Genomic DNA, 18,316 nt, shown 5'->3' with positions numbered 1-18,316 from the left:
ATAATACTGGCGATGGTAAAAGAAAAAAAAAAACCTACTGAAAGTGTTCTGCGTTTACATAATAATTGATATCTCATCGGTACAGCCACTTTGTCTCCATGCAAGGAAAAAGTGTTAAGATCCATCACAGCAGCAGGGATCTGCTTGAGTTCCCCATTGCCCTGAAAAGGCTATCGTTATCGTTTCACATAAACAACGTGTGCCATTCTGACACCATCAGTGACTTTGTTACAATAAGGAACATGATGTGACCGCCGCATCTCAGAAAGATATCTTGAGAACATAACATTCTGGTCATTCTAAGAGGTTGCCAATGAAACCACAGTCTTTACAAAGTCCCCTTTAGATAACTTTATCTCATAGTTGACTAACAACTTTATAGCCACAGTCAATGCAAACAGTAATACATCACCTTTTTTTAAAAATATATATATAAGATTTCATATGTGAGAACGTAATAAAAAAAAAGTGTGCCAACCAAGTTTTACAATCAACTATCTCAGATAAAGAGCACAAGACGTCCAGATAAAAAAAATAAATAAATAAAAAAAAAAAAGAGTCGTTCCTCCCAGTGATAAGGTTTAATGTTTCTAAATGTGAGAGGGAAAACAATGGGATCCTTCCAGGTTAAAATTAAAGGGAAACAATAAGAAATACATACATGCAAACATCTGTATTTTTGCAAATACAGATGTTTGCATGTGTTCAATTGAAACAACTGTAGTGGAGTGGAGTTTTGATTTGAAAGTGAGCAAACACATCATTTATTGACTAAATTCTGACAATTTTAAGCTTTTTGGCCCTGAACAGCGGTTGCCTGGTTGGAGACGAATACAAATCTGCATCCAGTCAATGCAGAAACCTGTCCTGGTGCAGAAACCTGTCTTGGTGCAGAAACCTGTCTTGGTGCAGAAACCTGTCTTGGTGTGTCAAAGTTGTCACTGAACGAAAATGATTGACAGTTTGCCGGCAAGGTGTTTGCAGATGAAGTCAGAGGAAGCACAGAGATGTAAGAAAGTATTTAGAAGTAAACCAAGCCTCATCTGTACAGGCTGTGAAAAGTGAGTGAGAAAGATTTTCAGGATAATATTGGAAGGATAAATGAAGCAAAGGAAAGCTCTGCCTTGTGCTGTTGAGCTTCCAACCTGTTTCTGTGACGAAACATCCTGGACTTTGAAAAGTTGGCAGCCTTCGAGAGTCACAGTACCGTTCTGCATTTTCTAAGGAATATGTCCAGTTCCTGCTGTTTTACAAACGTAGGCTGCAGTAAATGAGCAAATTGCTAACAAAATAAAGGCAGTTTAAAATGTCAATTGTGTAACTAATTTGTCTTTGTTATAAAAAGCTCCTTTGTCCTCCCATATTTCCTAAAGAGGATTCAGAATCTGCACAAAACTGGAGAATCACACATCATCAGCAGGTCAAACTTTAACAATAAGTCTTGTTACTAATCTATAGGCACTTCTTCGTTTTAATCATGTGACGCATTCAAAAGAACAGAGAACAAATTATAAATGATTTAATGCTGCTAGATTATTACCACATCATTACACAAACACCATGTACATTGCGCTGTTTGAACACAAGTATTGCTGTATTACAGTCATCTGTATTCCACTGTTTGGGAGATGCATCCAACCTGCCTGATGCTGAAAAATGACAATGTAATTTCTGCTCCATTTACTCCCCATGCCCGAGCCAAGCGCTCTCATTCACTGACTGAGCCTTCACAGACTCCCCGCCTTTACCTCTCATGCTGAGCCAATATTGTACTTAAATCTCATGCTCCGATTGTCATGGATGGACCCTGTATGGCACAATTAGTTACACAGAACAATTATATTGGCACACAGTGTCTATGCAGAACACCCTTTGAACAGCTTAAATGTTTACAGTGCAAGAAACCCAAATATAGATTACAGGCGGTGACCCAGGTCTGGCATACAGTAGAGAATAATAAACAGCCGCCCGCCCCCCTCCCCTCCCTCTCTAACCTCCCAATCCTTCTGTGGCAAGAAAATCTGTCAACATGTGTGTATCTTTGTCATAAGAAATTTAAAAGTTTCATAATTAAGTTATTAAGCATGAACATCACCATACATACAACAAAGAATATGTGTCCATAAATGTTGTTTTGGTAGAGAGCACTAACTAACCTTGATGGTTTGGAGAACTCTGATTGGTTGATGGCTGAAAGCTTGGACGAATGAGGTCAGCCTGTCGGTGATTGGATGAGCGGTCTATGTTGTCCTGCTGAAATGGGTTAAAAGAAAAACTTTTGTGAGATGGAATAAAACAACACAAAAAGAAACTCTTAATAAAGATGTTCTAAAAAATTGTCATCCCTCATTGGTGAACAAGATTGCAAAGGGAGACGGATTGTTCTGGAAGCACAATCCATACCATCCGCTAACTTGCGCATGTGCTAATAGAAGTACTTCCAGGAAAGGTATTTTGCTTGATTTTGATTTAAAGATAATAACAAGAAATAAAGTTTAAAATGGTTTAACTGCATTTTGCAATACTGCTTAAAAATAAATAAGTAAATGGGCCATTGGACAATAATCAAGTGTTAAGAAAGATACCAGGTTACTGTTTCCCATGAACAAATCGTGTGTAGTTTTGTACAACCTGATAAAACATTTAGTTCATCTCATAAAAGATGTGACCATTGTAAAAATAAAGGTCCTTTTTTCATCCATGAGGAGTTCACCAGAGGGCGCATAGATGGTAGCTACTAGCTAACAGTCCAGCGAGTCCAACACACAATTTCTTTCTTATAGTTTTTTAACTAAATTATGACAATTATTCATATAGAAAATTATAATATTCTCTAGGAAAATAGGTAATATGTATAGTAGTATGTTAATTAATATAAATAAGTATGTTACACTTTGCTGATGTGCAGGGATAATTCGTTAGGATTTCTTCGGCACATGCGCAAATGAGCCAAATAAATGGGTTGCACTTCCTGAACAGACTGTGCAGAGAGTGCTGAGTCAAAATGTTTTTGTCAGAGCTCCTCCCTACTGCAGCATTAACAGGTGTCTGGGTGGGAACAAACAGCTACCGGTAAATTAAAAAAACCCTCAAACATAAGAAATTAGATTTTTATTTCACTTACCAACAAAAAAAAGCTAGATTGAACATTGAAAGCTAAATTAACACTAAACTAAAGTAGCATCAGATCACAAGTAGGAAAAATAATAAGGTGAGACAAATGAGTATTTTTCATTTTTATGTAAGTGGAAGAAATACATGGATGTCTTGTACCTTTGCATTTGTCATACATTCTTCACGGTCACAGAAAAACAAACCTCAACGATAGTAAAAACACACAGACACTCGTGTGATGCTTAAGTGTTTAAAGATGGATCGTAATGGGACCAAGGTCAGACAAAGTTTGGACAAGGAGCTTAAAAAAACCTGTTCATATTGAAGAAGTTGAAAGGAGTGCTGAGGAGTCAAGAGGCTGAAGGTACAGCATTTTGAAAGGGGTCAGAGGCAAAGTTAAGGCCCTGAAATTAGGGCAGAGACAAAGTTGTGGGGACTGAGCCTCAACTGAACAACAACAACAAAAAAGATCATGTAACTAATTACATGTCAAATTACACCTTTAAAAGATGTCAGAGTCAGGTTAAACGTAATGGCTGGGATTTGGTTCAGTACTGAGGTCATCAAGACACTTTAGGCCAAGAGGGAGCAGCTGAAAATGATCCAAAACAATACCGTTGGTTCTATGTTTATGCTGGCTCAGGTTAAGCAATAAAGGCTTCAACAGGTCAAATGATGTAATTTCATTACGTTGCCAGGCTGTTTTCACTGTCTGCAGTTTGTCAGACATCTCTTCAACTTAACCGGAGTTATGTAATGCACAAAAACAAAAGGGAAAAAAAAAAATCCACTGGGGAAAACATCTCAAAAATGTAAGCAAACCTATAATTCCGAATGGAGTAAAAATATTCAGAGAAATCTTTGAGTTGGAAACATCGGCATGGGTTGAGGAAAACAAAAGCTGCAGTCACATTGTTTTCTGGCGCGCCGTGTATTTTGTCATCTCTAAAAACCTGTTTCATGCTGGTGTTAAAGACATGTTGAGAATTAAGTCCTTTTTGAAGTATGTGTTTATGAATATTCTGTGTAGCTCAAATCTAGGTGAAGAAAATCTGCAGCTGCGGACTTGATTTAAATCAGAGAGTGCGTTATAACGCCTGTAGCAGCTGCCTTTCAAGCTTTTGGTAAGCTGAGGTGAATGCATCACCGTCAGTGCAAACGGCGCATGTGCACAGTGTAGCATGAAATAGAAGAAGGTCTCGTTGTTGCAGCAACATTTGAATAGTACTTCAACTTTAAAGCAATTGAATATATTTTCTTGTGTCAATCAGGCTGTTAAATATTTCTATCATGTCCAAACTAGCCTAGGTAGCCTAGCTTAGTTAGTAATCAAATTATTTAAGTTAGACTGTAAGACGGAGATGTATGTAGGAAGACAAGGCTGATGTCTTATTTACCTAATTTACTGTATATTTCCGACGTACAAGATTGTTAATGTCAGGGACCTAAACCTCCATTTCTTGTCCATAATGAAATGTGACAAAATCTACAAAACCTTCCAAAATCCAGTGAGTAATTAACTGTGACAAATATATGTGTATCAAGTGGAATCTGAATCTTATTATATCTATTTTTTTAAACAAACAGAAAATATGTTCACATACTTTAGCAACGCATGTAATTTCTAGTCCAAACCCAAAATGATTCAGCTATCTGCAGCTTTCACTCAGCAAATGTGAATGTTTATCCAAGTGATCCAACAAAGATTTGGAGGGGCTGACTGGTAGTTTACAGAACATCTTGTTTCTTTGGCAAACATTCCCTACGTTCTGCTTGCACAGCAGTTCAGTGTTTCACTTTGGTTTAGTTTTACTTCAGCACACAAAGAATTAGGTCACACTGTCGTTTCTAAAAATATTACCAAAACGTATTACATCAATTATCCCCCCCAGTCCCCCCCGCTAACAGTTTTCTTTCAAATTAGAGCCAGCATAAAATGTATTCACTTTATAAAAAGATTAACGTTTCAAAACAATCCTCCCTGTTCGGCATCAATGCTATCTTCACGCAAATCTGTTTTGGATCATGGCTCTGCAGTTTTATCAAGGAAAGAAATCTTCCATAACTCTGGAATTTCACACTGAATGGGTTTTCTCATTCAGCAAGTCAAGGTACATCTGTTACAGCTGAACGGTTTGTAAACAGCCCAGTGAGGGCTTCTGTGCATGCAGACTGCTATGCACGTTTGCTTCTGTGCACCGTGCACACGAGAGTGTACATTACCCTCCATACACCGACCCAAACTGTTGAGAAAGAGATAAAACAAAAAAGGTGATGCCCAGCTCTATCCAAGAACTCAAATCTTTAAGTCTCAACTAAACAAAATGCTTTGTGTCTATAAACTATAAGGGGCATTGAACTCTTTGGCACTATGACGGCATCATTTCTGACAGAAATGGAGAGCAGGTGAAATGGACTGAAAGAGATTTTGTTGCAGAACTTTCCATAAAATGCAAGAGAGGAAGTTTGGAGAAATGTTTCTCTCGGGCACAAGATATGAGACCGTACATTCCCGCAGGGAAATTTTGTAGCAATAAAAGATTCACAGAGAAATCCGCTGCCGCCGACTAAATTTTCAGCTTCAACAGCCTCAACAATTCAAAAGAATTTTCCGATCGGTGAACACATCACACTGAATGTCGCCAGGTCACAGTGGCAACACGACTCTTTAGTGCGGACGCCGTTACCGAGTGAAGACTTGAGAAGCTCAGCTGCATTATGTGTTCATAAAGTGTTCAAAATAAAGTTAGGGGGAAAGCAGGGATATGTAAGAATTGAAAAGCTATTTTCCATCCTATCTGAAGATATGTCTGCAGGTCATTAAGGTTGTGAGGGAGTTGTGAGAAAACGGGGCTTTCAGAAGTTGAGCAGCGCACAGTAAGACTGAGCTGCTTGATGCTTTCCAACTTTCACCCTCTGTATTTGACAGAAAATTCAGGATATGGAAATGTTGGCAGAGTTTTGGATTCAGATATAAGGTATGGACTTCATTCTGTTGAATTTACGTAGTTATTGTTTTTTTTATAATACTCGCCATTGTAACCATCTTAATGCTAACAATCAAACTAGGGCTGAAACGATTCCTCGAATGATTCGAGTACCTCGATTACTAAAATTCCTCGAGGAAAATTTAGTGCCTCGAAGCTTCGTTAATTTATGTTTTATTAGTTAGCGCACCATGTTCCGGCCGGGACTTCATTTGCGTTGCGCGGAGCTCTCACTTCCGCCTCTGAGTTGTTGACAAAAGCTAAGTCTCAGTGGCATAAAGTCCAATCTTCAAGATTGGCCCGTGGGGATTTTATTGATTGATGATAATGCCCGACTTTTTATCGTTTTTGGGGAACCAATAAGCATCCTTAAAATGACTGGGGAATGCCTGGAGTACGGCAGCATTTCTCCTCCGGGGCTGCTGGTTGAAAGCGAACAGCGGGAAGAGCGCTGAGGTGAGCGGATAGACTGAACAGGGCGGGCGGCTGAGTAGCTGATGCTTACCGTGTAAATGTAGCTTTACCGACGAACCGCACAATAAATTTCATATCCCGGTCTGAAGAAACGGGTGGTGGAGCGCATCGTACATGGCTGGTAGATGAGTTTCTGAGTGTGACCAGTGAAGGTGTTGTAAATATCCCGTGTTGCTTCCCCCCGTGTTCGTCCCCCGGTCTAACGGTTCGTCAGTCCGCTGGTCTATTTCCTCCCCTCCACCCCATCTTACGTTCGTTCATTCGCCCTCTCCTCCCACTCCAGACGGCATTTCCCGTATTTTCAAACCCAAAGCGTGACAGGTTAGGTGGCAAGGTGAGTTTAATTAATCTATTAAACTCACTGAAGATGAATACATAAACTAAAAGCTGGATTGTAGACATTTTTTATAAGCACATTTGTGAGCCTGCCTCTTTGTTATTAAATTCAATAGAATTTCAGATTTTTCTATAACTTTTCTTCTGGTTAACTCAGAAAGTGAAGGGAACAGCGAGAGATCGGCTGTGCTTGGACAACGCGTCTGGCCCAGGGTGTCTGTGTTCACAGAGCGACAGTGCGGCTAGCTTGCTGCGGCTAGCTTGCTAACATCGCGGCTGCTAACCGGGACGAGGCCAACGCCCGGCAGCTAACCGACCTAACCGAGAAAACAACCAGTGGAAAACGACGCGTTGGATTGACAGCAGGCAGAGGTAAAACTCTGCCTTGTCCGTAAGTACCGCTATCCACCACAGTCAGCTGAACAGCGAGAGATCGGCTGTGCTTGGACAACGCGTCTGGCCCAGGGTGTCTGTGTTCACAGAGCGACAGTGCGGCTAGCTTGCTGCGGCTAGCTTGCTAACATCGCGGCTGCTAACCGGGACGAGGCCAACGTCCGGCAGTTAACCGACCTAACAGAGGACAAAACCAGTGGAAAACGATACGTTGGATTGACAGCAAGCCGAGAGAGACAGCGCAGTGGCCTCCAACTGCTGAGTAGGAGCCTTAAGGAAGCGACAGGCAAAAAGAAGCGAAATAATGCCTCCAAAAGGATCCAAGACCGACGGGAGACAAGATGAGGACTATGTATCACTCACGCAAGTCAAAGAGTTGCTGAGCCAGCAAAAGCAAATGTATATGGAGTTACTCCAACAACAAGACAATTTTAAGGGTTTTGTTAAAATCATTGTGGACACTACTAACACCAGAATGGACGCAATGACACGAGAACTACAGGACATTAAAACCAGCCTGCAATTTACACAGAAAGATATTGACGACATTAAAGTAGAAAGTGCTAAGCACAAGAACCGAAGTGACACGGTGCAGTCAGACATATTTAAAGTATGTGAGGGTATGATGACTATCACTGATAAAATGGAGTACCTTGAGGGGCAATCAAGGAGAAACAATCTGGTTTTTGATGGAATTACTGAATCACCAAATGAGACTTGGGCTGAGACTGAGGAGAAAGTGAAAACTATTTTAAATGAAAAGCTAAACTTTCAACATAAGGTTGATATTGAGAGAGCTCACCGCACCGGTAAACATAGAGGAGACAGACCCAGGCCCATTGTTGTCAAATTTTTACGATACAAGGACAGATCAACTATTCTGCAGAGCACCAAGGCACTTAAGGGATCTAAGATTTTCATTAACGAAGACTTCACGGATGCAGTAAGGAAAAGGAGGGCGGAACTAATGCCGGACTTAAAAGCAGCACGTCAAAGAGGGGACATCGCTTACCTACGTTATGATAAGTTGATCACCCATCCACGTACTAGTACCCCTAAATTATCCAACAATGTATGACAGACAGCCAGACATAGCTGACGTTCACTTCTGAAAGAGAAACATGAAACAGATCACGGCCTATGAGGATATAGAGCTACCAGTATTCCAACACAGAAACTATCATCAGCAAGATATTGAAACTGACATTGATCCTGATAACAACTTCTATAATGTCAGCAATGATAGTTGTCACTATTACAGCGATGATCAGTTCAACAACAGCATTAAAACGGATCAAAAGCTGTCAATAATTCACTTTAATAGCAGAAGCCTTTATGCAAATTTTGACAGCATCAAACAATACCTCCAACAACTTTCACAGACCTTCAATGTTATTGCCTTATCAGAAACTTGGCTCAATAGTGATAAGGGCATAGATTTTGAAATAAATGGTTATGAAATGGTTTGTAAGAACAGAGAAAACAAAAATGGAGGGGGAGTAGCTTTATATGTTGACAAGAAGATTAATTATAAGTTGATCGAAACAATGTCAACTGTGATGGACAACATGTTTGAATGTGTGACTATAGAAATACTCGTGGAAAAAAGGAAAAATGTCTTAGTGAGTTGCATTTATAGAGCCCCTGGATCAAACATTGAAGTACTCAACAACTGGATAGAAGAAAAATTTATAACAATTAATCAAAAAATAACATTTTTCTGTGGGGATTTCAATATTGACCTTCTCAATCCAAATAAACATAGAATGACTGAAGAATTTATTAACACCATGTTCAGTTTAAGCCTGTATCCTAAAATCACCAGGCCCAGTCGCATTACATCGCACTGCGCTACCTTAATTGATAATATTTTTACAAATGTGCTGGAAAATAATTTAACTAGTGGAATATTAATGAATGACATAACTGATCACTTACCAGTGTTCATAGTCTACGACTGTAAGTGCAAAACAGACGATCAAAAAATAGAGACGCATTACAGACGGGTTACGTCTGAAGAGACACTAAAAGCTCTACAAGCTGAGTTGTTGGCCTACGATTGGAGATTAATATATAAAATGAATGATGTGAATTTAGCATATGAAGAATTTTTAAAAACATTTAAAATATTATATAACAAGCACTGCCCAATCAAACAATATAACAGGAAAAGCAATCAAAAAAATGAACAGTGGATCACAAAAGGAATACAAAAGGCATGTAAAAAGAAAAACAAACTTTATAGAGAATTTCTAAAACATAGAACGTCTGAATCAGAAAACAAATATAAGAAATATAAAAATAAGTTAACTAATATTATAAAAACATGTAAAAAGGACTATTATCATAAATTACTGGATAGGAATAAAAACAACATTAAGGAAACATGGAATATTTTAAATAGAGTTATTAGAAAATCTAACAATAACAACTATCCAGACTATTTTATAGATAATGAACAGAATATTACTGATTTGAAAAGTGTCGTCAATAATTTCAATAGATTTTTTGTTAATATAGGACCTCAATTAGCAGAAAAAATACCGACTACAAAAACTGCAACTCAGCAATATCTAATTGAGAATAATCCCAGCTCCTTATATCTCAACCCTGTACTAGAAGAAGAAATCATAAACATTGTGAATAACTGTAAAAATAAGACTTCCACTGACTGTGATGATCTGGACATGAAAACTATTAAAATAGTAATTAAAGGAATCTCTAAACCACTAACTTATATTTGCAATTTATCATTTCAAACAGGATCATTTCCCAACAAAATGAAAATAGCTAAGGTCAAACCAATGTATAAAACTGGCAACAAACACCTCTTCACTAACTACAGGCCTGTCTCTCTTCTCCCACAATTTTCTAAAATCCTGGAAAAACTCTTTAAGAAAAGACTGGAACAATTCATAGAAAAACATTCGCTACTTATTAGCAGTCAATATGGATTCAGAGCAAACCGGTCAACATCGCTGGCCGTAACTGACTTAATAGAAGAAATAACCAACGCAACAGATAGTAAGAAACTGGCAGTAGGGATATTTATAGATCTAAAGAAAGCTTTTGATACAATAAATCATGAAATCTTACTTAAAAAATTAGAACGCTATGGAATTAGGGGAGTAGTTTCTGACTGGATGAGGAGTTATTTAAAGAGCCGGAAACAATTTGTGAAATTGGGAGATGTGGAATCTGATTGGCAGGAGACTGTCTGTGGAGTACCACAAGGATCAGTATTGGGACCAATTTTATTTAATCTTTATATAAATGATATCAGTAAAGTGTCCAATGTATTAAAATTTATCTTATTCGCTGATGACACAAATATTCTAGCCTCTGGCGACAATTTAGAGCATCTTCTCTCAACAGTCACTTCAGAGATTAGTAAGTTAAAGATATGGTTTGACCATAACAAATTATCCCTAAATTTGGACAAGACGAAAATCATGGTCTTTGGGAACTGTTATAAAAATACTGAAATCCAAGTTCAAATAGAGGACGTAACTCTACAAAGGGTTTTTGCTAATAAGTTCCTCGGTCTAATAATAGATGACAAAATCAGTTGGAAACCTCATATTAAACATTTACAGAGTAAACTCAGTAGAAGTATATCCATATTGGCTAGAGCTAGACATGTATTGAATGCTAAATCACTTCATATTCTATATAACTCTCTGATTTTACCATATCTATCATATTGCTGTGAAGTGTGGGGAGTTAATTACAAGAGCTCTTTACATCCGGTAACCGTCCTACAGAAACGAGCCATTAGAATCATCCATAATGTCGGTTATTATGAGCATACAAACCCACTCTTCATAAAATCCAGAATTCTCAAATTTGACGAGCTTGTAGAATTTAAAATGGCTCAGTTTATGTTCAAAGTATCTAAAAAGTTGTTACCTGAGCACATACAGAGCACGTTTTCTGAAAGAGAAGGGGGGTATAACTTAAGGGGTCACTCAAACTTCAAGATCCGCAATTTTAGAACAACAAGAAAAAGCTTCTGTATTTCAATTAAAGGTGTAAAGTTATGGAACAAGTTACATGAAGATTTAAAACAAAGCAATAGTTTAACACAATTCAAAAGAAAGTACAAAGAGGTAATTTTCAATAGATACACATATGGGTGACAGAAAGCAATAAGGTGTGTATTGCAGATAACTTGGTGTAAGGGTTTAGAAAGACAAACCAGCATAAAATGGGAAAATGTATAGGTAAATATTAGTAACTGTTACTTCTGACTGCCACTTTGATTTTGATTTTTTTAATGACAGTAGGACTCTAAAGTTTCAAGTGTTTAGGGGGTAGGAGTTTATAAGTTCTCACTTCTTCCTACCCCATTTTGAGCATGATATGTTAACTGAAACAAAAAAATCTGTATTTTCTCTTCTTTCTTATGCACTTCTTGTTACTGTGCACTATTTTATTTTTATATTTGTATCATGTTCGAATAAAATTTCATTTCATTTCAAATTTCATTTCAAAGTGAGCTATTATTGTTACAGGTTAGTTTTCTAAACTACAAAAAGCAACTGTTAGGGATGCTCAAATATGAAAAATTGGACTGATATTGATATCTGATAGTAACACCGGTATTATGCCAGATTTACCAATATTTCATTTTATAATTTTTTTTTATCCGATTACTCGATTAATCGTAAGAATAATCGATAGATTACTCGATTACTAAAATATTCGTTTACAACAGCCCTAAATCAAACTTTTAAAAAACCCAGAACAGAAATCTGGTACAGCAGTTTGATTGATGCACCATCAATACCAATCCATCCAAAACTGTGTATGAGCTTTGTTGCTTATGTTTTTTTGTTGATATTGACATCATATTTATCAATATATTTGCAGCAGTAATGAATGAATGGAAAACAACAAGCTAATCAAGTGAGCAACACCGACTAGCAAACAAAATGTTATTATCGCAATGGCTGTAAATTATTTTCAAGAATCCTAAGAGAGATTGCTTGTGATCAAGCAAGCTTCTCTTCTTTGGAGAAGAGTGTTTTTGTATTTATAGGTCTGTACTTTTTGATTCTACCCAAGACCACGTATTGTTTTCTGCATTCAAAACATTTGGAAACCTGTTTGTGTTTACTCCAGCTGAAAGACATCCTGCAGCTTTTTAATGACGCAAGTACAAAAACAAAATTATAACCATAAATACACAATGAATAAACACGAAGGGTGATCATATGTCTAGATATTAGATGTTATTTATACCCTCTTAGACAAAGGCCTACAAAATTAAATAAAAAATGTTTACTTCTGTGGAACAGCAAATGAAACTTCACTCTTCCACAAATATTCGTATGCCCAATCAAGGATACACATTCACATCCAAACGCAGCCTCCAGCAGTTCCTGGGTTTACCGCTCTTTAAGGTCTGGGCATTAACACCAAACTCTCTATCTCATTAAGGCCGAACTTGCTAACCTTTTGCTCTTGGTTCAGAGGGTAAAGTATAAACCTTGGCCCAGGATGAGGAGGCTAACAATATCCAGACTAGGCTAATAGCACCACTTTTCTAATCCAAAGGCATGCCTTTTCTACAAACTTTTAATGTTCCTTACTCTGTATCCTGGTGCTTATGAATGATCAACAGACTGATTAAAAATAATAATAATTCACTCCACGTCCCGTGGTTTCTTCAGTTTCTAAAGGTAGGCTGATTTTTTAACCAGATTGACGGTTGGTTTCATTTAGCTGCTGGTTTCAAGAACTTTCTACATTTGCTCATTTAGCTTTTTCCCCAGTTCTGCAATTGTGGGGAAGACTTTGGTGTAAGGTCCTTATGGAGTCCCGTTTATGTTCATCTATGTTATATAAGGTAGACTTAACAACAGCTCAGTGAGAGGATGGCTCAACTCAGGAGAATCAGATCTACAGGTCAAAACCCAGCAGTCCACCTGTATCTGACGGCTAAAACCCAGTCTTTTAAGGACAGCCAAGTAAAAGCTTCAGCATGGGTCTTCCCATGGCTTTAAGATGGAGCTGCATAAATGCACATGCTCCGTGGCTGAAGTTACTCACGACTGCATTGGTGTCTGCTGCTTGAGTGAGTGAAATAAGTGTGGAAAAAAAGAAAAACATACACAATTCACGTCCTTCATGTGAATTTTCTCTTGTTTAAGCTTTTGTAAGTTATCCAGTAAGGTAGGTTCTGGAACATTTAAAGTCTGGCTTTGCATATTACCTGGAGTCATGTATAATTTGACCAAAATCACTCAGTAGTTCATCAAACAACCACTAACAGAACTGGTGGACTTATTTGAAAAGATTAGAACTAATACACAGGAAATTGGTATTTACCTGGTAATTTGGATGATGCAGGAAGTAATCCGGACATCCAGCCACAGCCATGGTTTCAGAGACCTCTCAACGATTTTTTACGGCTGGAGAACAGGGTGTACAAAGCGGAACCTGAGTAGTAAGTTAATAAGAGAAAAATACATTAGTGAAAAGACATAAAAGCGGAAATGTGTTGCGATGTGGTAAAGTCTGAAGAGAGGAGAGAAAAAAAACAGGAAATCTGGTGGTATTTTTATTTTTTATTTTTATCAGATTTCAGTTCAACGTGAACAATTAAACCAATTTGCAGATATGTGACAATTTCTTACTACTGCTACAACAGCAAACAAAACCCAAATATGGTCGGCAGTTTTAGGACGCCAACGTCCCCGGCCATCTTTGGTCAAAATAACCACAAATTCAACAGTGAGACTTTATTTGAACATCTTAAAGTGGGTAGCCTACTAACCTCCAGGCACTGCTGCTGCTACTAAACAAGCACCTGTAAACACTCAACCAAAAATACCCTGCCGGCATATTTCCAGATCTGAAGTTAGACCCCGGGGAATATTTAGAGCCAAGCGGCCCGGGCTCATAACTGTGATGGGCTTTTATACAGCAGTTCATGACCCCGGGTCTGTATTTAAAAACATGAGCTGCTGTTTCAGAGGCAACTAATATTATCTCATGTTTGCATTAGCGGTCGCTGCTGGGTTGCCCTTGTGGCCTTGCTGTGTTTATACTGAATGTGTGCGTTTCTGCTTGTACACAATGTCCTGCAAGGAGAAGTGTTAGCCTCGATTACCTGCAAATTAATCGTAAATGAACGTGCAGTTGCGACGTGTGAAAAACTGTAACTGTAAGCACAGGAGTGGACGCAGTTCACCGCATGTAGATGCGTCGTTGCTGGTGGAGTCTGACCCAGAACCCGGGTTATAAGTGCAGTACTAGCTGCTCATTAATAAATGTGAAGGAGAAAATAGTAAGTAAAAGAAGTGAGAAATTACATTAAGGCTAAAATAAGTGTGAGAAAGATATTGTAGGTAAAATATCTCCCACTGGTTGAAACTGAATTAAATCACAGTTCAAGTGAAAGACTTAGCAAATTATGCTTGAAATCTGTGTCCGTGCCAAACCAAGAAAAAGGAAACATTATGTCAAATGGCAAAATAATTTGAGCAAAAAATCATCTTGCTGAAGCGCTACGAGACAGAGGGCTTACTGGACTAGTTTTGATGCCTCTGAACTGAACTGGTTCCAAAAGGTGTCTTTGCGTGTCATGCCTGGGATTTCCCTGAGAACATTCATCAATTAGCTTTTTTCTGCTTCTGGAAGAAAAAATAAATAAAAAAACTATAAAAGGAGCTTACTAAAGGTTTTGTTGCACACACAACCGCATGCTCTTCTGTTTTTCCGATCAAGTTGAGGGGTATGATTTTGCCAGACACCTAAGACACAGTAACTTAAGCAAAGGACACCCAAGAGAAAATGAGTTGCACTCAACTGGCTCTGCTGGATGATGAAAAATTGGAGATCCACCTTTAAGTCCACAATGGGTGTGTCCAAGTTCCACACACTTCAGAGGAAGCTCATATTTCCTCTAAGTCATATTCTGTGGTTTATGACTTTAAGTAAGGATAAAAATATATTCCTATCTCTCCTTCCATTACAACAGATTAGCGCCGCGTCTCTATTAACGAAGAAACATCTGTCCGGAGTTGACAGGATCCCTGTAAAGGTCACCAACACACGTGTCAAGTATAAAAGCCACACCGCTTGCTTGGTTTTTAAAATTCATCCTCAACACAGACTTTCAGGATTGCAACTACAGCTTAACCTTTACAACCAAGACATGCAGAGAAGCATTTCTAAACACACGAGGACAGTGAACGAGTTGCCGATCACACACTGACTTTACATTGTAACTCCTCCAATGTTAAAATGGGAATCTTGTTGTAAAAGCTGCATAAATTTCATTAAAGAAATTTCAACGGAAGACACAGCTCTTCTTTTGACTGTAGTGCAGTTATCTACAGCATCCACAATTCAAGCTCTCTGTTGGCATACATGGAAAAAGCATTAAGTAGGCGACAATGTTCAACAAAATTAGTGACAGATCAAAATCTGACGTTAAACCATATTACAAAGTTATTGGAGTTATTTTCAAAAGCTTCTTCAAGCTTCTTTCATACTTCAGTATGCTTATAATGACTTTGCGTCCATTTTAAAAGAAAAACAATCCAGTACCCCTGAAAGGACTGTGCAGTGTGAATGAGCGTTCCATGTATGTGGCCTGAGAGGCTGGCAGTTAAGGACAACTCATCATTTGCACATTATTTACAGACAAACAGCTTAAAACAAAAACTTAGCAAATTAATGGTAGCCCATGCCCTCCAAGCAAGCCCTCATTAAGTCAGAAAAACTCTTGTCCCCATCTGTGGAGGGTAGAACTGTGCAACAGATGAGCTTGTCTGGAGTAAAAGGCAGGGACAGACGGATGTTTAACAGACGTGTTCCCTTAAAAATTGATACTTTTCAGCCCGTGAGAATTCCTGAAATGTGGAAAAGAGCTTAAACATTCCACGTAACTGCAGGTGAATTTTCAAAGTTCTGATACAAGCCTCAGCAACGCTCCCAGATGAATACACTGATCCAACATGCATGCACCTACACTAGTGCAGCTGACATAATCAAAGCCATTCCTGTGCAGGGATTAGACTCTCTCTGAGCCCTTTGACTCAATAAATTGCACTTGAACAGTGCTCTGGGGTCTAAGCATCCGTGGCCCTGACAACTCAATTACTGTCAAAGAAGAACTTGGAGACTTTCGGGGGGGGGAGGCAGTGACTGTACTGAGCCGGGAAGTTACAGCATGAGGATTAATTAAAGTAATGTTTGGTCAACCTTGCATAGGGGCTCATCTTAGATGGGGTACTTCAAATGTTCAAATGCAAAGGTGGACTTGAATTATGTGTCCTGTGTAAAAATAAGACTGCCAAAGGCAAGTTTTCCTCTGATTGACCAGATGGTTTGAAAAACTATTTATTAGTACAAAAAGAACCTAGTCAATTTCATGTGTAATACAGATCGTCCTAACTTTTAAATATTTTTTCTAAAGATTCAAAAGGGTCGTTCAAACTGAAGACATTTTATTATCTTTCTTGTAACGCAGCAGTTGAAAAAATCTTTTTATGCAAATAATGCAAAAGTGCTGGCTTTTTCTAGCCATGTGGCAGTCATCATTTATGTGTACCTCAGAGAACAAGATTATGCGTAATGGATTTTTCTTTCAGAATGTATTAACATGCATGTCTATTTTTATGCTTATTATCCGTTTACTACTGACCACTTTATATGTCTGGAATATTGATGAAAATGATGATGACGATAATATTGTCATCCACAAAAATGGATTTTAGGTCATACAGATTATTTTATTAATTCAGCAAAAAGAATTCCCTAATAATCTCAGTGTCTGTTGATTGAGTAAAAGAGACAGAATTGGCTGCTATTGCACACACTTTAGTGAGCGTGACCAGCTCTGTTCTGTATGTAAAAGTCTGACACTGACCTTGCAATCTTACAAAATTAGGAACCTAACGCAATTAAACAAAACAAAAAAGAAACTAGTTTGTGCAAATAAGCAGAGTTTGTGCTTTTTATTGTTTTTGTAGACATGCAGTGTTTCTACAGAAGAGGAAGACAAGGTTGAGTTTACTCAAATATGCATTTGTGAAATCATTGTTACTGTATGTTACAAAAGCAAATTATAAAGTGGGCATTCCATGGCGTTCCAAACAAAGTTCACTTATTGAAAATGAATTCAGCCCCATTAAAGTTCATATGAAAATTTGTTGTTCATGACCTACAACGGCAATATTATACAGCATTGCACTTGTGTTATTAAGCCATTAGTGGTAAGAGAATTATCTAATTGGGGGATTCCTCTGCTCAAGTTAATTTCATTTACTTGCAATGAATGGCAGCTTTTAGAAATCTAATACAGCATCCACTTATTGAGTCCCTGGTACAGTGAACGTCTTAAGTTTTCTGAGAACTGCAGAATTTGACCTTGGTTCAAGAGCACGGTTATCAACTAAGACAGCAAGATGTTGTGTAACTGATCATTACAAAGAACCCAGGGACACAAGATTAGTTAGTGTAGCAGTAAGTAACGTGCTTACATCTCAAGGATCCAGCTTTAACAATGCAAAGTGATAAACCGTGAAGAGATGCTATGAAGCCTCGGACATTTGCTAAAGAGCTAAAGATTTCTGTTTTCGTAGAGGTGACGCTCCGTTGCTTAGAGACTCACCAGATCCCACAGACACATCTAAAACACGATAAGTAAAAACAATGACGCTAAAATAGTTCTGCTGAAACACCAAAGTGATAAATGGATCCCCACTTAAGTATTACAGTCAAAAAAGTTATACGAGTTGATTTATTAACTTGGTACATTCTCATTACAAGAATATGTAATGAGTAGTTTCAAAAGACCTGCAAAAAGTAGATTTTATTTTTTTATTAAAATAATGAATAATGCACTCAACCATAATGGCCTCTATGGATACTCACAGCACCAGACTCCAATGCTAAAGAGAAATTTTTATTTAAAATATATATTCCTCAAAGCTAAGCACAATAAACATCACATGTTGTCTAACTTGGTTTGGAATGAAGTTAGACAAACCAATGAA

The 18,316-nt window shown here is 38.0% G+C and overlaps 1 protein-coding gene across 1 annotated transcript in view; it reads right to left on the bottom strand.

The window, feature by feature from the left end:
- The window catches only part of grb10b (growth factor receptor-bound protein 10b), an 84,036-nt gene that overhangs the window by 55,297 nt on the left and 10,423 nt on the right, over window positions 1-18,316 (bottom strand). Inside the window, exons 2-3 of the mRNA XM_015001030.2 lie at window positions 13,638-13,748; window positions 2,157-2,253 (exon numbers count right to left, since the gene is read on the bottom strand). Of these exons, the coding sequence (XP_014856516.1) occupies window positions 2,157-2,253; window positions 13,638-13,688 (148 nt within the window). The 5' untranslated portion in view covers window positions 13,689-13,748. The remainder of the gene's footprint in view (window positions 1-2,156; window positions 2,254-13,637; window positions 13,749-18,316) is intronic.

This window comes from Poecilia mexicana, unplaced genomic scaffold, assembly GCF_051168715.1.
Source record: "Poecilia mexicana isolate PSO_F unplaced genomic scaffold, ASM5116871v1 scaffold_16, whole genome shotgun sequence".
NCBI classification, from domain to species: Eukaryota; Metazoa; Chordata; class Actinopteri; order Cyprinodontiformes; family Poeciliidae; genus Poecilia; species Poecilia mexicana.
Note: the sequence above shows the minus strand (reverse complement) of the source record. Positions and strands in the feature narration are given on the sequence as shown.